We start from the raw sequence: 22,230 nt of genomic DNA, 5'->3' as shown, positions 1-22,230 counted from the left end.
GAAGCGATTTCTATCATTTGTAATAGAGAATCTCTACTAATATTTAGGATAAATTCCTATAATTAGAATTCTTAAAGACTTATACAATTTTTAGTCTCTTGATTAATATGATCTGACTGTCCTTCAGAAAGGTTATACATATTCATTCATACTGTCCTGAATAAGGTACTTTATTTTGCTATGATTACCAGTAAAATTGATTTTGTTTTCGTGTTTTTGGCTATCTGTGACATGTATGTTTGTGTCTTTTGACCATTAAAAAACAGCACATTAATATTTTCCTTATAGAGTTGTGAGAATGTTACCTGTGTTATAAATGTAAATCCCCTTTTATCACTTAAATTACAAATATCTTTCCGAGCTTGTAATTTGCCCTTTAATTTTGTTTTAGTGGAGCTTCCTCTATGTATTTCCTGTCTTATTCCCTCTATCCTTCTCTTCTCTTTTTATTTTCTTCCACATAACTTTACAATTTTTTAGTCATAGCAAGCAGTCTCTTCTTTATGGGCTGTCTTTAAGGTCATACTTAAGTCTTTCCCCACATCAAGACCAGGTAAATATTCATCTATATTTTCACCTGTCACTATCACAGTTCTTTTTTTTTTTTATTTGTTAATCATTAATCAAGTGAGAAGATTTTTTTAGTATGTTGGGCCAGATACAGTTCTAATTTAATTATTTTCCCTAAATGGCTACCTCATTGTCTCAACTTCATTTACTGAATAATCTACTCTGTACAGTGGTGACTCATTGTTTTAATTATTATAACTTTATAGTGAATACCTTTACCTTTACACGTTTCTCAAAATTTATTTTTAATAGACTATTTTTAGAACAAGTGTAAAACAGAAAAATCGAGCAAATAGAACAGAGGGTTCCTGCTTACCTCAAAACCAGTTTTCTATATTATTATCATCTATATTAATATGGTACATTTGTTATACTTCATGAACCAATATAGATGTTATTATTAAGTAAAGCACATAGTTTATTTTGATTTCCTAAGTGCTTTGGATTGAACTGTATCCTTGCAAAATTCTTATGTTGGAGCCGCAACTTCTAGTGTGAATGACTATATTTGGAGATAGGGCCTTTCTTTAATGGAGGTAGTTAAGTTTAAATGAGGTAATAAAGGTGGACCTCTAATTTAACAGAACTCATGTCTTTATAGGAAGAGGAAGAGACACCAGGAACACTTATGTACAGAGAAAAGGTCATTATGAGGACACAGAGAAGGTGGTTATCTGAAAGCCTAGAAGAGAGGCCTCACCAGGATTCAACCTGGTCAGCATCTTGTTCTTGAACTTCCAGCCTAAAGAACTGTGAGAAAATAAATGTCTGTTATCAAAGTCAGCCAATCAGTGTTATCTTGTTATATAGCAGTCTCAGCACACTAACATACTTTGTTTTTACCTAATGTCCTTTTTTTTCTGTTCCAGGATCTCATTCATTACTTGTCATGTCTCCTTAGGTTATTCTCAGCTGTGGCAATTTATCAAAATTTCCTTTTTAAAAAAAATCATCTTGGCACTTTTGAAGCATACTGGTATTTATCAGAATGCTTCACCACTGCAATTTAATATTTCTCTCATGATGGTTTATGTGTTACTGGAAGCTAGATCCCAGATATAAAGAGCCATTAAAGTATATTTTCATCACATTATATCTAGGGTAGACAATATCAGCAGAAATTATGATTGCTGATGTGAACCTTAATCACCTTGCTGAGGTAGTGCCTCTTGTGTGTTTCCACTGTATTGTTACTCTTTTCTCCTGTCTTCTACATTGTCCTCTTTAGAAGGAAGTCACTGTGCAAAACGTACACCAAAGGAGTGCACGGTGACTTCCTTTATTCTTTTTGGTGGTGCTAGGGATCTAACCCAAGAGTTTGCATGCTAGGCAAATGCTCTATCACTAAGCTACACCCCCAGCCCTCTCTTATTCTTTTTATTTAAAATTTTCTTGGCTATTTTTATTCCTCTTCTCTTTCTTTCTACTGGTATTTTTATTTGGATTATATTAGGTTTATAGAATAATTCTGAAGTAACTTGGTTTTTATAAAGTGAGAACTATTTTAGAAACATAGTATATCTTTTTCCATAATAGTGTGCAATTTTATTCATTTACATAAAGGTTCTGAAAATTATTTATTTATTTCTAGATAATTTATATTTGTCAAATTAGATTCTTTTAAGAATATTCTGATTTTAAGTGGTTATTTCTGAGCAATTATTGACTTTTGTTATTTATTTTGTAACTGGCTAAAATAATGAACTGTGAGAACTTTTGGTAGATAGTCTTGGATTTTTATATATGCAAGTAGTTTAATTTTCTCTATTCCATTTTACAGATAATCTCCTGAAGGAAAGCCATCAAAGATCATAGAGTTAGCTACCAAGTGAAGTCAGAGTTCTAGTTTACAGCCTAGGAAATCTGGAAGCCTAAATACAACTGATACTTTTATAGGTACTTTTGCGGCTAGTGGAAAATAAGTATCAAAATAGTTTTTAGAGAATTTGATAACTATGCTAACAAACATTTGGTGCTTATTATAATAGTTGTGCTAAGAAAGCACAACTAATTCAAAAATCACAAACTCCAAGATTCACTTCAAGTGAATTAAACCAGATATATAAAGAATAACATTATTAACCCAAATATCATAACCATTTTTCTTCTGTTATTCTCAGTTCATATTTTCGCTACTATTTAGCATATGAATGGTTTTTTTGTTTAAAATTTTTTGACATTTTCTTATGATTTCTAGAATGTTTAGAAACATTGATTGTATGGTTTCACTTCTTCATTTTTACTATCAAAATGTAATTTATGGGTAAAAACCTTATGAATTTTTAATCTTAGGGCTTTCTCCATCAGTAATTACAAGTAACTTAGGGCTCTCTTTTCACACATGTTCAAGCATCTATAGGAATTAGATAGTAGAGGGTTTAAGAACCAGCACATGTGAAAAAGAAAGGTGTAAATCTTTTTTCAACATTAAGTAGAGAACAGCAAAAATAGTAGCTCATATGAAGAGAGAGGGACAGATAGACAAAACATGAATGAGTCTAGAGATCAATGTATATTAAAAAAAAATCCTAAGAAAAATGAGGTCAGTGATACTGTTCACGTCTAGCAGAGCAGGTGGTACAGGAGAGAGATGACTGAGAAAAAGGAGAGGTCAAGGGAAGAAAAGAAATCAAGAAAGAAAAGTAAAGACAAAGGAAGAATTTCTTAAAGAGACAACAGAGACAATAGCTTAAAAGCAGCAGAGAAAATGCAGACAGAAATGGTTAAAAAGCACAAACAAAAAAATCAGAAGAGAGATTTAAAAATTGACAGGAAAAAATAGGAGCAAAAAATTAAAATACTTGAGCAAACAAAAACAAGGATAGGAAAATAGAACATTTGAAAAGTCAAGCAAAAAGAAAAATAGACACAGACCTTTGGAAAAAGAAAAAAAAAAGATGAAAACCAATGGATTTTCTTTTACAGTTCACCACTACATGGAAAAAAAACTCCTTTGTTCTGAATTTTAAAGGAATGTTAATATTGCCCCCTCAGTTTGGGGTTTTGAAAAGCCAACTCTAAAAAATGTCTTTGTTTTGCTCAGTTAAGGAAAAAAATCCTTATGTTACAGAATGTCTTTGGTAAATAATGAGTATTGTTGGACTAAATGTGAAAGATGTAATTTTCAAAATATCTCCAGAAATAGGGGAATACAGTTTCTTGGCTTTCTTGACTATCTAATATGCTTATCACTCAGCAGGGCACAGGTGGAAAGATTTAAGAAATTTTCCAGAATAAATCTGTCATATGTATTCTTACACCTGCCTGGGGTTTAACCAACTGCTTAGCTAATAATATGTAATCTATGGCCAGTGGAGTAATAGCACAACATAGATGTGTTCGATGGAGTTCGAAATCAAAAAGGCCTGGTAATCAGCCTGGGCACATGGCTGGCTGCCTGTCTCTCAGATTGTGAACAAAGAAAGCTTCTCTAATGTGATAGAAACTTATTTTAGGGCAAATCATATGAAAGCACAGAGAATACAGAAGAGCTTCTTTTTTTATCCAGGAAAAAACAAAACAAAACAAAACAAAAAAACAGGTGACTTCAGGGACTAACAGCTATACAGCTCAGAATTAAAACAATCACCATTCCAGGTCAGCAACTTGGACAAAATCCTATTTATAAAGAACCACATTGGTTTTCTTGAAGCACTATTTATAGTCCTGTATAAAATGAACACTAACAGGAGAATCATATTCCTTTGCTTCATTTTATCACTACCTTAGAACTTGGCTAAGAGAGAGGGATGGAATAAAAACATTTATATTACACTGAGCTTATAATTCTATGTTCTACAAAGTAATGATATTCTGTTTTATAGGTTATTCCTTCATATGTGCTTTGCCCAAGTTTTTTTTTTTTTTTAAGTATTAGCCTCAAGGAAAAACCAACATTTCATTAATGGAGGCATTACTAGTCACTGAAAAAAATATCAAAATTCAAATTTCTTTTATCTCAGAATGTGAGAATCATGATAGACACTAAACTAACACTGACCACTATGAATAATTATGAATGAAGAAAAGACTGTAAAAATGGACAAACATTATAGAAATGGTACAAATTCCAATCAGTATCTTGATCGATCAACTGACAGTGTTAAATTTTAAAAATAACAATGACAACAAAGATGAGAACAATAGAACATTTGTAGAGCATGGATTGTTTCAGACACCCTACAATAATCCTTAAAATTGCATCTCATTTAATCCATAACCTGACCTATCAAAAAGGTGCTGTTATTATCCTCAGTTTACACTTTGAAGAACAGAGTTGGAAAAGTTGTGTAATTTTCTTGAGATCACAAAGCTAGTGAGTTTTCAAGCTGGGGTTGAAATTCAGGTCTGACTCCAAATCCCATGCTCATAGTCACTTTACTATTTATATTCCTCTGAAAAATTATGAATAAATGTGGCAAGAGCTTCTTGTTTAAGTTAAAGAAGTTTTTAAAATAACTTTCTGAATTTTAATCCTTCAAATAATACAGGGACTAACACATGAGAGAGATGAAATTTCATATCTTCCAAGATTTAAAAGGAGCTAGACAATTTTTGACTAAGAGTCACTTGTTTGGGCTTATTATGACAGTTTAATACCACCACCACCACCAACAACAACATCAACAACAAACCAGCTGTATTAGAAAACATGAAAAATATGCAGGCTATCTCAGAGAAATTGTCACGTGGGTGGGATAACCTCTGATATATAATACTAAGAAAACGTGGACACATTAAGTTTCACCAGATAAGCTAGTAATGCTTTTTTTAAAAAATAGCATAAAGTGTGATGATATTACATGTAAACAATACAAAATCTCAAATGAGACAGAATGACTTTGAAAATAAATAGAACCAAACTGCTGAGCCATGCATGATTGGCTATTTCTGAACTCTACCACTTCCTAGCTATGAGAACTTATCCATGTTACTTATCTGTGCCTCTATTTCTGCCCATATAATATGGACACAGTAACAATATCTACCTTACAGGTTTAAAAGAAATTTGCTTTGTAAATGTTCAGTAGATACTAGCTTCTTACTTTGACTTCTATTTCTACTAAAAAACCAGCACTCAATTGTAATAGTTGCTTATTATGGTCAAATGAATTATCTATATAGAAAGAACTAAATATTATTGATATATTTAACTTGATTATTTGCATTAATACAAGAGAGGAGGGATATTCTTACTTCAAATGGCAGCTAATTTAGAGAGTAACAAAGTCTTTGAGAGAGCAATTTGTAGCTTGCATTTCTACATGGCCACCTAAACATGTCCTGGGGATTCATATCAGATAAAATAGAAGGAATTGAGATGGTACATATTCTGAGACTTTGTTAATCTTTCATGTTTTTGGTCAGTGGGTAGGGAAATGGAAAAACTTCTGATCAAATTTCTCATAAAAACACTTATATACCTCTATACCAGTAAAAGGCAATCAAACATGCTAGATTTCATTCTTTTTTATTCCTCATGCTACTTATTTTCCATATGCGATCTTTTCCATTACTTTGAAGGATTTGTCTAAAGACTAATTATTTCCTTCTTGGCACTGGGGCTGCAATTCAGGTAGTGGCCACCTGTTAAATAATGGGGCCTTTTTATTGATTCCATGGTCTATTGTCTAAGCTTTTTCCAGGTGTGGATAACTAAAAGAAAATAAGAATGTAGCATATTATCCACTCAGGCTTTGAAACTAAAAATATAAATGTAGAATAATAAAGGTCCAACTTGCCTTACCAGATACTAAACAGTATTATACTGCTACAATAAGCAAGCATAGGAATAGGCAGAAAAAAACATCAGTGTAAAAAAAAGTAAAACAATGAAACCAACCCCAAAGTATACATAAAGCTCTCACTCTATAATAAAGCACACATTTGATATTGGTGAGGGAAACAGGATTATTTAGTTATGGTGGTTAACAATTTAGAAAAAGAAAAAAAGTTATAATATTGACCTAATATGCCAAATCAAATCCAGGTGGGTTTTTGATGTAAATTGAAAATTAAAAATAAAACAATAAAAATACTAGAGAGGGGTTGGGGTTGTGGCTCAACGGTAGAGCGCGTGCCTAGCTCGTACAGGGCTCTGGGTTCGATCCTCAGCACCACATAAAAATGAATAAATAAATAAATAAATAAATAAATGTTTTATATATATATATATATATATATATATATATATATAAATAAAATACTTGAGAGAAAGACTTAACTATGTACACTTGGGATTTTGAAGGCCTTAAGAATAATAGAAGGCAGAAAACATGCAGGAAAATATTGGCAGATTTGGCAATGCAAATATTTAAAAGTCCACATTCAAAACAAACAAAAATCTCCATAAGAAAATTATATGGCAATGACAAACTGGTAAAACTATTTTGAACAAAAACAACAACAAAATATTTCACATTTAAGAGCTTTTATAAGGCAAATAAGAAATATATAAACATAACAGACCAGACAATTAACAACCACCGCCACAATAATGATATACAAATAATCAGTTGACATATTGGAAAAAGTTCAACTTGGCCAGTAAACAAAGAAATACAAATTAATATAAGGTAGAAATAAGCAAGGACCAGTAAATCTATATCTTCAATCTATGCTACAACACACACACACACACACACACACACACAATTCCCAGGGTAAGGAGAAACCAGTAATTCCATACAATCCTTGTATAGGTATAAATGATGCAACTTTCTAGAATATAATATAGTGAAAGAAAGTGTTTCCAAAGGCATACAGAAATTAGAAACTGGCCAGGCAGGCATCAGCTGGGAAGGGGCTCGAGGTAACTTTCTTAGTGTGATGCAAATGTTCTATATCTTGTTCTGGTGGGTTTACAAATTTTGGCAATTGTATATAATTCACTTCTTCAAAGTGAACAGAAAACAACTGTGTTTTCTCATTTGTAAATTATACCTTAATTAAATTTTTCCCCTAAAAAAAGTCTACCTGACTCAGCAATTTGATTTCCTTTTAGCTTAATAATGGATTTATAAAATATTTAACTACTATTTTATTCATTGATGAAAGTTTTACAATAAAACATGAAATTAATTTTATCCAAAAGGATACACATTAAATTATGCTATATCTGCATGATAGAATATTACAGACATCAAATGAGATGTGAAGAATAAATAATGATATGAAAAATGAACATGTATTATAAACAGATTGTTATTTGAAAAATTAGTATGATAACAGTATTTATTTCATTTAATAACTATAAAGAAGTTGATGCATTATTTAAAATTGCCTATGAAGAAGTACAAACAACTATGTAGAAACTATGCACTGATCTCACTAAACTTCACTTGGAATCTTACCACTTGGATTTTTCTATCCTGTTTTAAGTACTCTTTAACTTTCTCTTAGACATAGTTAAAAGATCAGAACATTTGGTGATAATATCTTTGTTGCCTATGTACCAGGGTAACTCATTTTGCACTGGTTTTGTTACTATCTATAACAATCATCATGAAAGAACTTTTTTTAAAAAAAAAACTATATTATCATGCCAATCCCAAGGACCTCTGCTCCTTAAACTTTCTAATATAAGTGAATGACTCATGCATGTAGAGTATTTTTTTTTTCCTGTTTCACAATGTTCCTATCAGGTAAAATTAAAAAAAAAAAAAAGATTCTGCAGGAAGTCCATAATATATCACTCTATATTCCCAACATAAAAAAGGTAATCTTGCCCATTCTCCTCCTCCTTTTCTATGAATGCTAAATGTGTATTAGCGAAATTCTGCCAACATTAGCAGTTTATAATCTGGATTCAGCTAAAGAACATGCTTTTAAACAAAACAAAACAAAACAAAAAAACAAACAGGCTATATTATTCTCTTTTTATCAGCATTTTATAAAATAAAACATTGAGCACTAGTAGTGAATTTAACAAATATGTCCCCATTCCGTTTAGGTTATAGATAGCAATTGATGTAAATTAACATTTGTCTTTTCTTCATATATTACTTTGAAATTATTAGATCAAGAGGACTGTATAAATAACATTTTGTCAATTTAGTTTAGAATGTCCAAAGCTTCTTCTAAGAGTCAGACACTGATTCTTAGTGTTTTATGTAAGTTATCTCATTCAATTCTAGTAACGCTGAGATAGGTATTGTTATCTTCACTTTACAGGTGAAGCAACTGAGACTTAGGTGTCAGGCTGCTTACTTAGGTCGTTCAGCAGTTGTTGTCAGAGCAGGGACTTGAACCCAGGTAGTTTTATTAGATAGCCCAGTGTATGATTATGTGATAATTCAATATGTGGGATAACAGAGTAGGTTTTGATCTCAGAACTCTCAGGGGAAAAAAGAATGATTGTTTCAAAGGGAGCCTCCATGGTGCTTCATTTAAAAGAATGTGCACAGTATTTCAAAGATGGGAATGAGGGATAGTGGCAATAACCTGTTCTTCAAGATAGGTAATATTGTTTAGAATCAAAGGCTTCTCAAAGTCAAGTTCAGTCAAGTTTCTTATCCTAGTGATTATTACTTCATGTTAGAATCACTGTTGGTCAAATCTGGAGTTCTGGAAGTAGCATGGGCTCTTCTGAATTGTGACAGACAGTTTGACCACTTATTACCATGTAATTTGGGGCAAATAACCTAATTTCTTTCAACTCACTTTCTCATTTACAGTATGAAATAATAATTATCTGATGGAATTGTGAAGGTTAAATGAGAGGCAACAGAATAAAGGCAGTAGGGGTGCTTGAAATATAGCACGTGCAAATATTTGTTTCAAGTATAAACAAAGGGCTGGGGATATAGCTCAATTGGTAGAGTGCTTGCCTCAAGTATAAACTGATGGGACCCATAGTCATCTTCATCTCCTATTACCAGTGTAAGAGTAAAAAATAATGAAAAGGATGTATATTTGATTTAAAAATGAAGTATGAGTGATTCCTAATATCAGTTGTTTTTGTATATTTTACTAATTAATCTGAATAACTTATGATTGCTTAAAAATATACTAAATGAGTAGTTTCAAAAGAAATGAAAAAAATTTTCATTAAACTCTTCAGAAATGCCAAAAGAGCCCATGGAAATATATATGCTACTTGGGCAGGGCAAATTTGTTCATTTTAATCCTTTACTTAATTCCCACTTTTTAAAAATGCAGTGAACTGACAAGAACCAAACTTGGGTTAAACAAATGATAGTAGAGTTCAGAAACCTCTTTGGTCAAGTAAATACCTAAAAAAATATGGAAGGACATTGTAGAGTACTATCAAAAACATCCCTGGATTCCTGCCCCTGGTGTGTTAGTAATACTACATCTTATGATCTTTGAACCTCAAGTTTCCTCAGGTAACAAGAGGACAACAGTACCAAGTTATATGGGAAAGATGAAACCACACCAGGAGAGTTAAGGATTCTATGTGAATGCAAGGTTCCTTGTCAATGACTATGAAAGCACCACATCATTTCCTCCCAATGTCTGTTCTAAGCAGAAATCTTCCTCACAATGACATTTATCTCATTTAAGATTTTAGACTTTCAATAATATAGATGAGTGTCATGTCTAGCTTTATTTCACATTACACACCTCATGCATTATTTACATGAACATCATTCAAATGAGGATAGCTTTCAAAATATACAAACTTAATTAATTTGACCTATTTGAATAAAAAAATACTGGACTACAATATTAATGCCACTGAAAGATTTTAGTTTCATTAGATTAAAAACATTCATATAAAACTTGAGGACATATAATTACTTGCCATGCATCCTACATGTTTTTAAGTACTTTTTAAAAAAATATTTTAGTTGTAGATGAACACAATACCTTTATTTAATTTATTTATTTTTATGTGGTGCTGAGGATCAAATCCAGTGCCTGACATGTGCCAGGCAAGGACTCTGCCACTGAGCTACAGGCCCAGCCCTTTAAGTACTTTTTAAGAAAAAAAAAAAAAAGGACATATTATTTAGAGGTCTTAATTGATAAACATAAGTAAGGTCTTTATTTATTTATTTTTCCTTTAATTTTTATTGTTGGTTGTTCAAAACATTACATAGTTCTTGACATATCATATTTCACACTTTGATTCAAGTGGGTTATGAACTCCCATTTTTACCCCGTATACAGATTGCAGCATCACATCAGTTACACATCCACTGTTTTACATATTGCTATACTAGTGTCTGTTGTATTCTGCTGCCTTTCCTATCCTCTACTATCCCCCATCCCCTCCCCTCCCATCTTCTCTCTCTACCCCATCTACTGTAATTCATTTCTCCCCCTTGTTTTTTTTCCCCCTTTCCCCTCACTTCCTCTTGTATGTAATTTTGTATAACCCTGAGGGTCTCCTTCCATTTCCATGCAATTTCCCTTCACTTTCCTTTTCCCTCCCACCTATCACCCCTGTTTAATGTTAATCTTCTTCTCATGCTCTTCCTCCCAACTCTGTTCTTAGTTACTCTCCTTATATCAAAGAAAACATTTGGCATTTGTTTTTTAGGGACTGGATAGCTTCACTTAGCATAATCTGTTCTAATGCCATCCATTTCCCTGCAAATTCTATGATTTTGTCATTTTTTAATGCAGAGTAATACTCCATTGTGTATAAATGCCACATTTTTTTAATCCATTCATCTATTGAAGGACATCTAGGTTGGTAGTAAGGTCTTTATGACAGTAGCAGTTTAATGAATACAAATGGTTCAGATCTGAATGAAAGACAACAGGACAATTTACCTTTCAGCTGGAAATTAGAATTTCTGAGGTAAGTACAGCATCTGAACACAAACTCTAGAGCTCCAAGAAAGGCTACATAAAGCACAATTACAGTAACTACTGAAAAGATTATTCCCTATAAGTTTATGAATGAATATGTGATTTGCAGATCATTTAGTTGAAATTCTAATGCTAAGGGGTTCTCAAGTCTTGCCAAAAAGAACAAGGGGGAGTGATTTGTAACTAGTGAATAAAAAGTAACTTCTTTAGAGATTATTAACAAATGTTTATAACAAAATACAATCTCCTTTTGACTCTGAGAACTATCAGTATTGCTTTGTTCAGATTAACTAAGCCAAATACATTTTATTAATTTGATTTAAAACTTCAGGTATTATCCTATTTCCCATCTCTTAGTGGGCCCTCTGTATCCCTCCATAGCCCACAGAAATAGAAATACCTCCAGAAATTTCTGCTAATTGTCAGCATGTCTTATGATCTTCAAGCCTCCTTTGCCCCTTGTACTGTAGCTTTTTCTGGCCTACACTGTATCAAAATAATTTTTTCACGATTTTCCTGAATTTCAAGTAAATACCATCCACATAAATACAATTTCACTAAAGGCTGTTAAGAGATTCTTATAGTTCACATTGGTATGGCACCTTTTGATAATGACCAGCATAGCAGTTTGGTGATTACTGTTTGTGATCTGAGGATGCACTAAGGTACTGCTCTTCAACAACTGAGGTTGATATTCTTCCCAAGAAATACATTATTCTTACTAAGATCAATTCAGAGCCAACTATTAAAATAAACTTTTTTTAAAGAAAAAAATATTATTCATGCTAAGAATTCAGTACCATCTGAGTTTTCTGACAATAAAAAATGGATCTTAATAGGTACTATCTGAAAGAGACAAGACACAACATCTGGCTGGGTGAAACAATTCAGCACAATACACAGTGAGACAAATCACTAGTCATGTGTAAGTCTTAAAAGAACAGGAGCACAGTGCAGATTTGAGAATATCCAAAGGAGGTAGGGAGTACTGTTAAACAGCTTTGATGCCCCAAGAAGGTGTAATAATATTGTTGCTCTTTTCACTCTGTCTTTCCTACCACAGCTTAGTGGTGAATGTGGGTTCAGTGCAGGAAGTGCACAGTGGAATGGTGTAAATGATACTCCAAATTTCTTGCTGGAGGGTGGAAAAGGAGAGGCCCAGGATGGTAGAAGATATTAAGGATATTGTGAAGAAAGAGACCACATAAAGTTAGTTATAATTCTAAACTTCATGCCAAAGACTTGGAGAACTTAAATAAGGGATAGTCAACAGCCACGTCCCAGTCTTGCAGTGGTTTCTATGAAAGACAGACATAAATAGCAATGCAAAGAAATTAAACACTGACATTGAAACCAAATTTCACCAAAAACAGGTTAGAACTTGTGGACTGAACTAAAATGGATTGTCTACTGTAGCAAAATTATCATAGGATTTATACAAGACCAGAAACCCATAATATTCAACTTACTTTGGATGCAATAAAAAAAATTACTCAGCATATGAGGAACTATGAAAATCTCAATCTGTATGGGAAAAGACAATCAATAGACAGGAACACAGAGTTAGAGACTGTAATTAACTGATTAAGGCTTTAAAACAGGTATTGTAAAACTATTTGAAGAAGTATTCTTGAAATAAATGGAAAAATAGAAAGCCTCAACATAAAAATAGATACAAATGGAAGCTTTAGAACTGGAAAATACAATTAAATCAAAATTGAAAACCTACAGGATGGTCTCAGTAACAGAATAGAGGTAACAGAGAAATAAATTAGTGAACCTGAAGACAGATTATTGGAAACTGTCCATTGTGAATTGAAAGAAAAGTGATTTAAAAAAAAATAACAGAATCTAGGGTCCTGTAGGAAAATAAGGGTCTAAAATTCAACACAGAAAAAAAAAATCAACATAGAAAAGATGTCAATTCTTTTCAGACTGATCAATAAACTTAATGAAACTCAAATAAAAATCTTAGCAGATTTTTAAATAAAATTTTTTATAAAAATAAAAATCTTATTATTTTATCAATAGACAAACTGATTTTAAAACTTACTATAAAGCTGAAGCAATCAAGCTAATGTGGTACTGGTGAAAAGATAAACATATAGATTGATGGAATAGAATACAGAGCCCAGGCAAAAGACCCACATAAATATATTGAACTGATATGTGATAAAGTTGCAAAGATGGTTCACTAGAGAAAACACAGAATTTTTAACAAATGGAACAAAGGTGACATTAAAGCTAAGTCTCCCAAGAAAAAGTGCCAGGGAGGTAAATCAAGGAGGAGGAAAAAGGGAATGGGATAGCAAGGCTTTCTAAGTAGAGGAGACAACATGTGCTAGGCCCAGAGAGACAAGGGAAGACAGGCAAGTAGAGGCCTGACTTTGAGAGACTTGTAAATCAGGCTAAAAGGAGTAGAGTTTATCTTGAAGGTAAGGGAAATTAAGGAAAAGTTCTAAAGAAGGACTAGTAAGATCCAATCTGTGAATAAGAAAAGTCAATATGGCTGCACAATAATGAATAGACTAAAAAGGAGCATGACTTCAAGGAGATCAGCTAAGAAATGTAGTTATTCAGACAAGAGATAATGGGGGCTTAAACTGAGAGAAGCCAGGAAGAGCAAGTTAAGGGCTGATAAACTCAGATATGTGTATGTTGTGTTTAAGAAACATCCAATTGCTTAGGACATATCCACATAGGGATGCTTAATAGGAAGCTGAATATTGGCTGTATGGTTTAGCAAAGAAGTCTGTGCGGAGGTTTAGCAGGAACTGCTGTAAGTATATAGATCACTATGTGGACTAACTAGGTCCACTCACTCAGTGAGGATTGAGTGGATGAGAGGACCAAAATAAAAAGCATGAGGTTCCAGAAAAGAGGAAATCTGACATTAAAGAAGTGGGAGAAGAACATATAATGATGGAAAGACGTGGCTGAAGAGATGGGGAAAAAAAATCAGGCTATATTGCTCTTACATAAGCAAAAGCAAGAGAATATTCTAAGGAGAAGGGAGTCATGTACCAATACGGTGTCTACACTGAACTATGTCTCTGGTTTGGGAAGCCTCCTGTAGATTTTAAATGAAAAGGGGGTTCATAACATTGGCAGGCATTCTGATGGAGCAGTAGTGTGCTATGAACCAAATAAATCAAGTTGGGTGGAGACAGTGGGGGAAGACAATAGTGCACAATTTTGCCCATAAGATCAGGGAGAGAGAGAAGAGGAGTAGGTAGTCCTTGTTTTTTGTTGGGAGAGAGATACATAAGCATGTTTTAATGATGATGAGAAGTTAAGGAAGGAGAGAAAGATACAGGAGAAAGAGGACAACTAAAAAAAAAAAGGAGAGCAAGAGAGAGGGACAGAAACAGAAAGACACAACTAATAAAATAGATTCAACTAATAAAAAGATTCTCAGGGAGAGAAGGAATGGGCTCAACAGGATATGTCAACACTCCTTCCCTAAGGGGAAAGGAGAAAAGAGGATCCAGAGGATTACCCAAGAAACTGTTAGGATTAACGAGGGAATACAAAACACTGTTCACACACAAGAAGTTCAGTAACTTTCTTCGATCCCAGAAACAACCAAATGGAAAATGTATTAGAAAAAATAGCTCACAACAGCAACAGAAATGTAGAGTGTCTGGTAATAAACTTAATGAAAATGTGCAAAGATGTGAAGAAAATTACAAGACCTTTCTTTAAAATTGTTAAGAAAAAACAGTTGCTGTCTTTATAACCTTGGAGATGGTAAAAGCCTTCTTAAAGGAGATATAAAATGACATACATCATAAAGCAATGAGATGAAGCTATGTCTGTAATGGCACCTTATAATGAGATCTGACTAGGTGGATCTAAAAGTCCATAAATTTTTAAAAAAAATCTGCATTGTTGGTATTTCACTGTTTCATATGCTCAAGACAACTGGCATTTGTCATTTTTGCACAATGCTAATTCCAGAGGAAGGCTTTATAATATCTTGAAGCTAAATTTGGGTTCTCGAAATTTCAATCTTTAGCAGAAACAAACTGATTTTTAACACAAGCCAAGGTGTAGTAACAAAACTGGAAAAAAAAAAAAAAGTCCAGACTCAAAAGTTCTAACTCAGGATAATCTTGGAGAGTTTTTTAAAATCAAGAATAAGACTCCTTAGAGATGATGACATGCCTGAGAAGAGGATCTATATTAAAACATGTATAATTTTATTAAAAACAGAAGCAAACGACATCATATGTATACTTAAAATTCTTTTTTCCAAAGTCAAAAAGCATTTCTTCTAAAATGTGATTCTCTTTCACTAAGCACTTCAAAGAGCCTTAATTAATTTTTGAGATTCTAACTGACCTAAAGGCAAGTCTTAAATGATATTTATTTGAGAGTATAAATGGAATGACATTTTGGGAGAGCCATTTGAAAATATCTAGCCAAAGCCTAACATTCATACTCCCAGGCTAAGCAAATCTAGTTTTAGAAATTTATCCTGAGAAAAATGGGCAATGACATAGATACAGGGATATTCCTTTTGGCACTGCTTATTATGTTAAAAACTGGAAAGAGCCTAAATATAAAATAATGAGGTCAAGTAAATTGTGGTTCATTATATAATGGAACTACTACATAATATATTAAAATTATATCAGAATTATGTATAAGAAGTCACTATATATTGCTAAGGGAAAAAAAAAACACCAAGTTATAAATATAAATGTAGTAGTACTATATGATCCCAATTCTGCTTTAAATGTATATGTGCATCCACATGTATAATTTATAATATAAACATGTTTAAATATTTAGTATAAATTGTTATGTGCAAATTAATAGTATTAGTCTTTGAATCTGAGATTAATAAGCAAAAGCAAGAGAATATTCTAAGGAGAAGGGGGTCATGTACCAATATGGTGTCTACACTGAACTATGTCTCTGGTTGATTTTTGCTGATTTCTTTTGAAAGGTCTGGTAATCTAATTATTCTATAGTCAATTTTTTTACTTATATAATAATCATTAAATATTTAATTGAGGCAACCATGCAATTGTTAAGGTTTCTCAAATTTTTATAATATTGAATACTATATATACGATGGAGAAATATGGTGGAGGGGAGAGAAAGGAAGAGAAAGAGGAGAATGCAGATAGATCATCATATGATTTATTGTTTTATCACGTATATTTGTTGAATATATACATATACAAAGTTTTAAGACAATTTTAGACTTGATAATCTGGAAAAAAATTTTCAATAGAATATATTACTGAATAGTTAATGTTCTTAAGATTTCAGTCTACTCTTACAGATCTAATTTTTTGTATAAAGGAACAGGTGGCTTTCTCTTTTATATGTTTCTCCACTGCCTTGTTAGCTATAGCTCAAAACTTGTTTTCTGAGCTCATCAAGCTTTATCTAACCAAACCCAAACTGGCATATGGGTTTCATCCACAAGTTCATATGAATCCTTTGGCTGATGACTTCTGCCATGTGTCTAATCATTTTATAAAATCCATGCTTGGATCCGATGCAGTGGGACTAAGGAATACAGTGGCATAGAGACTGCTCCAGCTGCTAAACTAGAATTTAGTGCCATCAATGCCACCAAATATTGGCGATATATATCTGGACGAAGGAAGGATACTAGTAATTGTGAGTAAAAAATTTGTATCATGCATTTCAGCTTAGATCTACTAATAACACTTCTTTAAATGCCTTGTTAGACAGTGAAATCTGGGAATAATTATCAAGCACCATACACACTGTTTACAATAGAATCAGATTTCTTTTCTTTTTCTCCCCCTCCCACTTTTTTCCTTCCCCCCCTTTTGTTGCATAAAAAGTAGAATGCTGCTGAATGGTACCCAAATGTCCGTTGTATACCATGCCAATACAGCAGCCCAGCCAAAAATGCAAATAGAATAGTTTGCCAAGTAAAAGAAAACATAACAAATTGGTAATGGTTTCTATCTTGACAGAAAATGAAAATGATCCCTCAATGTGTGGCCACTCATGCGGACACACAAAAACGTCTTAGAAGCAATCATTTTACCTCAGATAACAGACTCTGACAGTGTAGTTCAGCACACTGGCTGTCTGACTTCTTAGAAAAATGGCAACCATGACCTACAAAATAGTCTGGGAACCATGTAATTTATGCATAACACACATGCACATGCCATCCACTCATAATATTTGCTATAAATAATTTTGAATACAAGACTCCTTTCCTGAGTAGAATATACTTTATGAGAGAAGATATAAATTGCCAAAGACTTGATAAAGCTGAGCTGATTTATTTATGAACAGAAATGATATTGCTTATAACGTTATAAAATTCCAATGGTCTACATTGCAATAAGAAGGCATTACATAAGGTACCTATGTATTCTATATGATTCTGCACAGTGCCTTGAACACTACAGGTATTTTTATTAGATGTCAAATAAAAAAAATACCCAAATTATTCTGGAGGCACACAGTATATAGATCTGACTTTCTGTTTAGGAGACTGCAACTGAAAGCAGAAGTGAACCCCCTAAAGACCTGCTAATGGTTCTTTTAACTTACTTCCCCCTCTTTTATGACGTTTTTTCTTCTTCAGATGAAGAATTAGCCAACACTGACTAGTGATTGTTTTCCCCCCATCTGGCAAAGATTTCCCATTTGTTCAACTTTCTAATAAGGTTGTTAGGTGGAACATTGATTGTATGATCAAATCCCACCAAAAATAAGAATGGCACTTTTAAAAATACATAATTGATATGTGAAGATAATGAAGAATTCAAAATGTGAGAATACTGAGCCAAGGGGCTAGGAAGAACCTTGGGAAGTAAAATGATCTTGCCAAGTTGAAAATAAACTTGAATCCTGTGGGTTATGAGTTTCAAATGAAACTTCTGGGGTTTGAATTTGTTGGTGACTTTTCTGTTCAATAAAAATAGGCTTATATGGCTTATAAAAAGGTTAAAAAAACTTATTGGGCATCAAACTGCTCTTACAAAACACCATCTTGATGAGTTAGGTGTAAATGAATCAGAAACACATGGGTTATATTTCCTTAAAAAATGCATATGGATTCAAAAATAAGGGGAAGAGGACTTGGCAAAACATTTTTTGTGTGTGTGGTGGCTGAACCCAAAATATTTGAAAGATATTTTGAGATATTCAAGGAATCCAAAATAAAACTAAACCTGTCCAGTCATATAAAAAAAGCAGAAAGTTCTTTTATGCAAATATGCATTTATCTCTATGGGTCAATCAACATTCACTGAGCCTTCATCTTTGGCCTGGAACTATGGAAGGAACCAGCTTCTGTCTTCAAGAAACTTTAAATTTAAACATAAATAAATACATAAGTAAAAGAAACCTGTCACAAGAGATAGAGGATTTTATAAAAATTGGCATCATAAACCAGATAGCTTGGAAACTATATATTAATTGAGAAGTACACAAGTGCTTTCAGGGTTCTATGTCTTCATTCCATTCAAATCATAATCCTCTCAGCCCTTTTACTTAAAGTTATATGCAGTTGCAGAATCTTATTAGTTTAAATGTTTCCCTAATAAGTGTTTTTATGTTTTTTAAATGTGTGTCCCAGCCCTCCTTCCTCCAACCTCAGATTTGTGAGTGCTCAACAAATCATGCTGACTGGTTTCCTGGAGGATGGGAGTGTTGAACAGTTTAAAATAGAGGAGATGCTGTTTGGCAGGGGACTCTGAGGCCATGATTCTGGGTTGGGGTAATGGCATATTTGATGGTTCAGAGGGTGAGTCATGAGTGTATGTGTGGGGGGATACGCTGGCTTGTCTGCAACAACATGCCTGAGCCAGGATGTAGAGGGAGGTGGAGGCAGTTAGGTGTGGGGAGGCCTAATATACTGCATGTGAAGTCAACTTGAGGACAGAGGGTTGTGATACGGGAAAACATGATTCTTATTCTTTTTTTTTTTTTTGCCAGCATAGGATAAAGTTCTAAGCATAGGACACGTACATGTCGTTAGTTTATTTCTTATCAGTGTCTTTAAGAGCTGAAAAGTATTCAAAGATAAAAATAAGATTAACTATGTATGTGTTGCTAGGAGCCTGTAGATCATAAACTTGAAGAGGAAGTTAGAAGGATTATGAAATAGATTACTGAGTTTTAAAATGTTTGTGGGAAAGTGCAAAAAATTATTGATTTACTGTTTTTAAGGCTGTTTCCCAGTTATTTAACTTGAATTTTACCTTTTCTAAAATTTTAGAAGTACTTAGGGCAGGGATAGAGTCCAATGTTTCTTACACATTTTCAACTGGCTAGTACAATATTGGGGACACACCACACACTCAATAAATGCTTTACTTTATAGTAAATATTTCACTTTATATTGAACTGAAATGAAGTAAAAGAGTTCTGAGGCCCTGTAATATGATGGTGAAGTATGAAAAAAAAAAGATGGTATAGTGGAAATGTTTGCATAGTGTCTCTTATTTGTGTCTGTTCATTCAGGGTTAATACAAAGAAATCAAAGCTCTTACCATCCTTCATCATCTTCTACTTCTGTTTCGGAAATGTCATTTTCAGGAGTTTCAGCAATTGCTTGAGTGAGTTTAGATTTAAACTGGTTCAGTAGCGCAAGGGTCTGAAATAACAATTTGATTGCTAAGAAAATATTCTACTTGGATATAAAGCACTTAAAAAAATGTTTGAATTTTGAAGGAAAATAACTGTCTTCAGGCTGTAACAATGATATTAATAAACCTTGACATTGTTCTGTTTGGATTTTTGGTGACATTTTTCCTCAGAGATAGTTCACCATTTTCTAATTCTGGGAAAATATATTTGCTTATGTAGAAGACACTTTCATTTAAAAAAAATATTTGCTTATTACTAGTTAGGTTTTTAATGCTCCCCAAATAGAAAGGTAATTCACTAAGATATGTGGGAGCAAAAACAACCACAAACAAATATATTTTTCATTTAATAAATCTCTAAAAATGTAAAAATATCAATATTGAGAAAGTGGAATGAATGAACCCACTAGCTGTTGGAAGATGGGCAAATTGAATAATAGCTTTAGAAAGCTGTTGACATCTATCAAAAACTTGAATTTGATTACTCTCTGATGATGCAGTATTTCTAATCCTGCAAATATATTCTAGAAAAATAATCTGAAACAGAGAATATGGCTTATGTAGAAATATTCATATAAATGGAAAAAATGGAAACATTCAATGTCTATCAATAAGAAAACACATAAATTTGGTAACAAGCAATAGATATGCTATTATATTGTAATTAAAAATTATACCAAAAAGCATTATACTATATTTTTGAGTGAAAGAAGGAGTATCACGTTGAATATATTAAAAAGAAAGAAAGAAAGAGAGAGAGAGAGAGAGAGAGAGAGAGAGAGAGAGAGAGAGATCTCTGAATTCTTGTTTGGTTCCCATATCCTTTGTAGGCAAGAAGCACCAAGTGGTGACAATCTTAAAATCACATTGTTTCCTGGCTATATTTTACCAGCCTCTCCAGAATTTAAGCAGAGAACATGGGCTAGGAAAACGTTCTCTGTTCTACATTTTTAAAGAGTACATCCTTGTGAAGTGGCATAAAGTACTATGTTTCTGAAAAATCAAGGGCTTAATAGTGATTTTTGCATGGTGAATTTGAACTAAAATTCTCACATTTCATAAGGAAAAAGATGTGTGACTGATTGAGTTAAACATGTGACTAGGCTGGGCATGGTGGTGCACACCTGTAATTCCATCCCCCCACCCCCCACCACCTTTCCTTTCTGTTGGTACAGGGATTGAACACAGAATCATGCTAAATTGTCCAGGCTGACCTTGTACTTGCAATTCTCCTGACTCAGCCTCCTGAGTAGCTAGGATTACAGGCATGCATCACTCTTCCCAGCACCAATTTGCTTTTAGAGCCAATTAATGTGCTACTGGCATTGGCTCAAAAGTGGGGAGTGTAACAAACAAACAAAAAATCTTCTTGGGCCTTTCTTAGCTTTTCCTATATTTGACTAGACTTTGTCTAGCTGCATTCCAAAACAAGAGAAGACAATGGGCAGGAAAGAAAACATCACAAAAATACAGGCACACATTATAGGGAAGAAGCATCTATGTGGAGACATTTTTGTTTGGCATCACATGGGGAATTATTTAGTCTTCTGATTTTTGTTGAAGGAATGAATTGTCAATCATTTATAGCATGGCTCTTCAGCACAGAAACTTCTCCACTTGGAGAAGGTGCCCAGCCTTAGTAGATTGTTGGTGCGTATCTACATTAGAGTCTCCCATTTTATGTCTGTGCCTCCACTTCTGCCCTGGGTCCCATCTACTCTTCACACTGCTGCCAGGTTGGGTAGATCTTCCCCAAATGCAAATGAGATCATGTCACTTCTGTTATGGTTCCTCACTGTCCTTAGGGTCAACTGAATCCTTCCTGTGAATCAAAAATACCTTTTCATAAACTGACTCCTGCCTATTTCTTCAGCCTCATCTCCTTCCTTCTCTTGGTTATAATATCATTCAGTTCTTTGCAAAGAGGACAAAGACTTTTCACATATTATTCCTTTTGTCTCTACTTCACCTGGTTATCTCCTATTAAACTTAAAATATGGCTGACAAGTCATTTCTCAGGGAGACCTTTCCAAATTCTTAGGCTGTGTTTAGTTCTGACTGTTACCCATTTACATTGTTCCCTGAACCTCTCCTTTTCATAATGCTTAATCCCTTCTATTGGTATTACTTGTTTAACTGGTTCCTTTCCCTAACAGTTTGGAAAGGGCAGCAATGGGTCTTTCTGTTGACCACCACTAATATAGTTATTAGTATATGATATATTTTAAATATTAGTTGCTTTAAGAATGGGGAGAAAAAAATGCATGAATAAGAGTGA

General features: G+C 33.3%; 1 protein-coding gene across 1 annotated transcript in view; it reads right to left on the bottom strand.

Moving 5' to 3' along the window:
* Window positions 1-22,230, bottom strand: part of Cwc27 (CWC27 spliceosome associated cyclophilin) — a 245,486-nt gene that overhangs the window by 10,086 nt on the left and 213,170 nt on the right. Inside the window, exon 13 of the mRNA XM_046456179.2 lies at window positions 19,857-19,960. Within this exon, the coding sequence (XP_046312135.1) occupies window positions 19,857-19,960 (104 nt within the window). The remainder of the gene's footprint in view (window positions 1-19,856; window positions 19,961-22,230) is intronic.

This window comes from Marmota monax, unplaced genomic scaffold (genome assembly GCF_021218885.2).
Source record: "Marmota monax isolate L192 unplaced genomic scaffold, Marmota_monax_Labrador192_F-V1.1 WCK01_AAM20220418_F8-fsc00130, whole genome shotgun sequence".
Lineage (NCBI taxonomy): Eukaryota > Metazoa > Chordata > Mammalia > Rodentia > Sciuridae > Marmota > Marmota monax.
Note: the sequence above shows the minus strand (reverse complement) of the source record. Positions and strands in the feature narration are given on the sequence as shown.